Source organism: Macrobrachium rosenbergii, chromosome 6 (assembly GCF_040412425.1).
Source record: "Macrobrachium rosenbergii isolate ZJJX-2024 chromosome 6, ASM4041242v1, whole genome shotgun sequence".
Classification (NCBI taxonomy): domain Eukaryota; kingdom Metazoa; phylum Arthropoda; class Malacostraca; order Decapoda; family Palaemonidae; genus Macrobrachium; species Macrobrachium rosenbergii.
This window is the reverse complement of record NC_089746.1, coordinates 24,244,148-24,245,718: the sequence shown is the minus strand read 5'-3', so window position 1 is coordinate 24,245,718 and position 1,571 is coordinate 24,244,148. Positions and strand designations below refer to the sequence as shown.

The following is a 1,571-nucleotide window of genomic DNA, read 5'->3' as shown; positions in this document are numbered from 1 at the left end:
TAACGACATATCCCCTTAACAGAGGAGGTGCCACGGGTAAACAAAACTATAGTCACAATTACATTCATTCTCTAACTGGTTAATCGTGGATATGCTAATGGTTTGAGAATCTGATGTACTGTCCAAAGGGAGGGAGGAGAACATATTGGTGGGTTGTGAACTTCTTGTGGGTGGAAATCATCCCCAAGTGGCAGATGGGTGTCCCTTTCTTTTGGCCAACAGCGACCATATGCATTAGGTTACTATATTTACTGAGGACTGTTACTCTGTTGGTGGTAAGTGGTATGATCAGAATACCACCGCCACAGGAAGCACGATGTTTTGGAGTACAAATATGGGATGTTTTGGAGTACAAAATATGGGATGACCCGTATCTTCTGGTCCTCACTGTTCTCCATGTGGACAACTCCGAAAAGGAGATATCCCATAAATGGGAGATGACCAAAATGAAAAGTTCAAATAATTTTATAAGAAACTAATAAAAGACAATTTCCTTGAGTTCTTTTATCTTGCTGAAATACAGACCACATCGTTTCTGTTCCATATATATCAGCTGTATGAATGTATAAAAAGAGTATCGTGAAATTTCAATATTAACAAATAAGATATAACTTGAAAATTTAAATACAGACCATCGTTTCTTAGGAGTATGTAGTCCATATATTGAGTACATAAAAGCAAGCACAGTTGTTGGAATGAGTGCTCATTTATTAAACAACATCCATGAACACTTACTGCATAAAAAACTCGGCCATTAAGATAACAAACCATAATTCTTCCGACACCAGATAAAAAAGATAATTTCTAGTTACAAGTGCATATTCCAACTGCTTTTGTTTCCTAGCGTAAGGTTTTTGAATGTTTTAACATTTGTTAGTCAATTACAGAACACTGATAAAAGATTGTCTATTAGAATGTGGTGACGAATTTCATAGACATTTCTATATAAATTCTATATAAATTCCATTAAAAGGTTTAGAAAACAGTGATTAACTTGATTTTTTTATTTTCAATAAAAATATCAGTATCAATCCTCAGTACAGTAGTCGGCAATTACTGTTATCCTCTAAATAAGGTACACTTCCCTTATTATTTTTTGTTCTTGTTTACTGTTTTAATTAACCATAAGACTATGGATTCCGGGTAAAATGCAGTTTTTCATCAATGATATCTGTGGACTTTTCTGTGGGAACGATTCATGGAGGTCTCTTATCCCTGGGCGCCTTCTGCAGCCTTGGCAGCCTGCTGTGCAGCAGCCTTCAGTTCTTCTTCAGTTGGGTACTGGAGGGTGGCACCTGGCTGGCACTCATACACAGGGCAACAGGCTGGGTATGGCTTGTCTTTGTCGGCTTCGTTCTTGACTCTGCAGCCTGGAGAAGGCTTGGGCACAGCGCCACAGTCTTCCACCTTTTCGAAGAGTTTGCCTTCATGCTGAATGCAGGTGGCTTTGCCACAGAAAGGAGTCAGGGGCCAAGACTGGCCCACTGGGAAGGCCTTTTTGGCAGTGATTGCGTAGCATTGACCTGAAGCCTCTGTTTAAGCAGAAAATTAATCATAAGTATAACAGGTTA

The 1,571-nt window shown here is 39.0% G+C and overlaps 1 protein-coding gene across 2 annotated transcripts in view; it reads right to left on the bottom strand.

Moving 5' to 3' along the window:
* Positions 1-659: 659 nt before the first annotated feature.
* The window catches only part of LOC136839743 (uncharacterized), a 7,547-nt gene continuing 6,635 nt past the window's right edge, over positions 660-1,571 (bottom strand). For both annotated transcript variants that reach the window (XM_067106089.1, XM_067106090.1), the window contains exon 3: positions 660-1,532. In XM_067106089.1, coding sequence (XP_066962190.1) covers positions 1,210-1,532 — 323 coding nt within the window. In that variant the 3' untranslated portion in view covers positions 660-1,209. The remainder of the gene's footprint in view (positions 1,533-1,571) is intronic.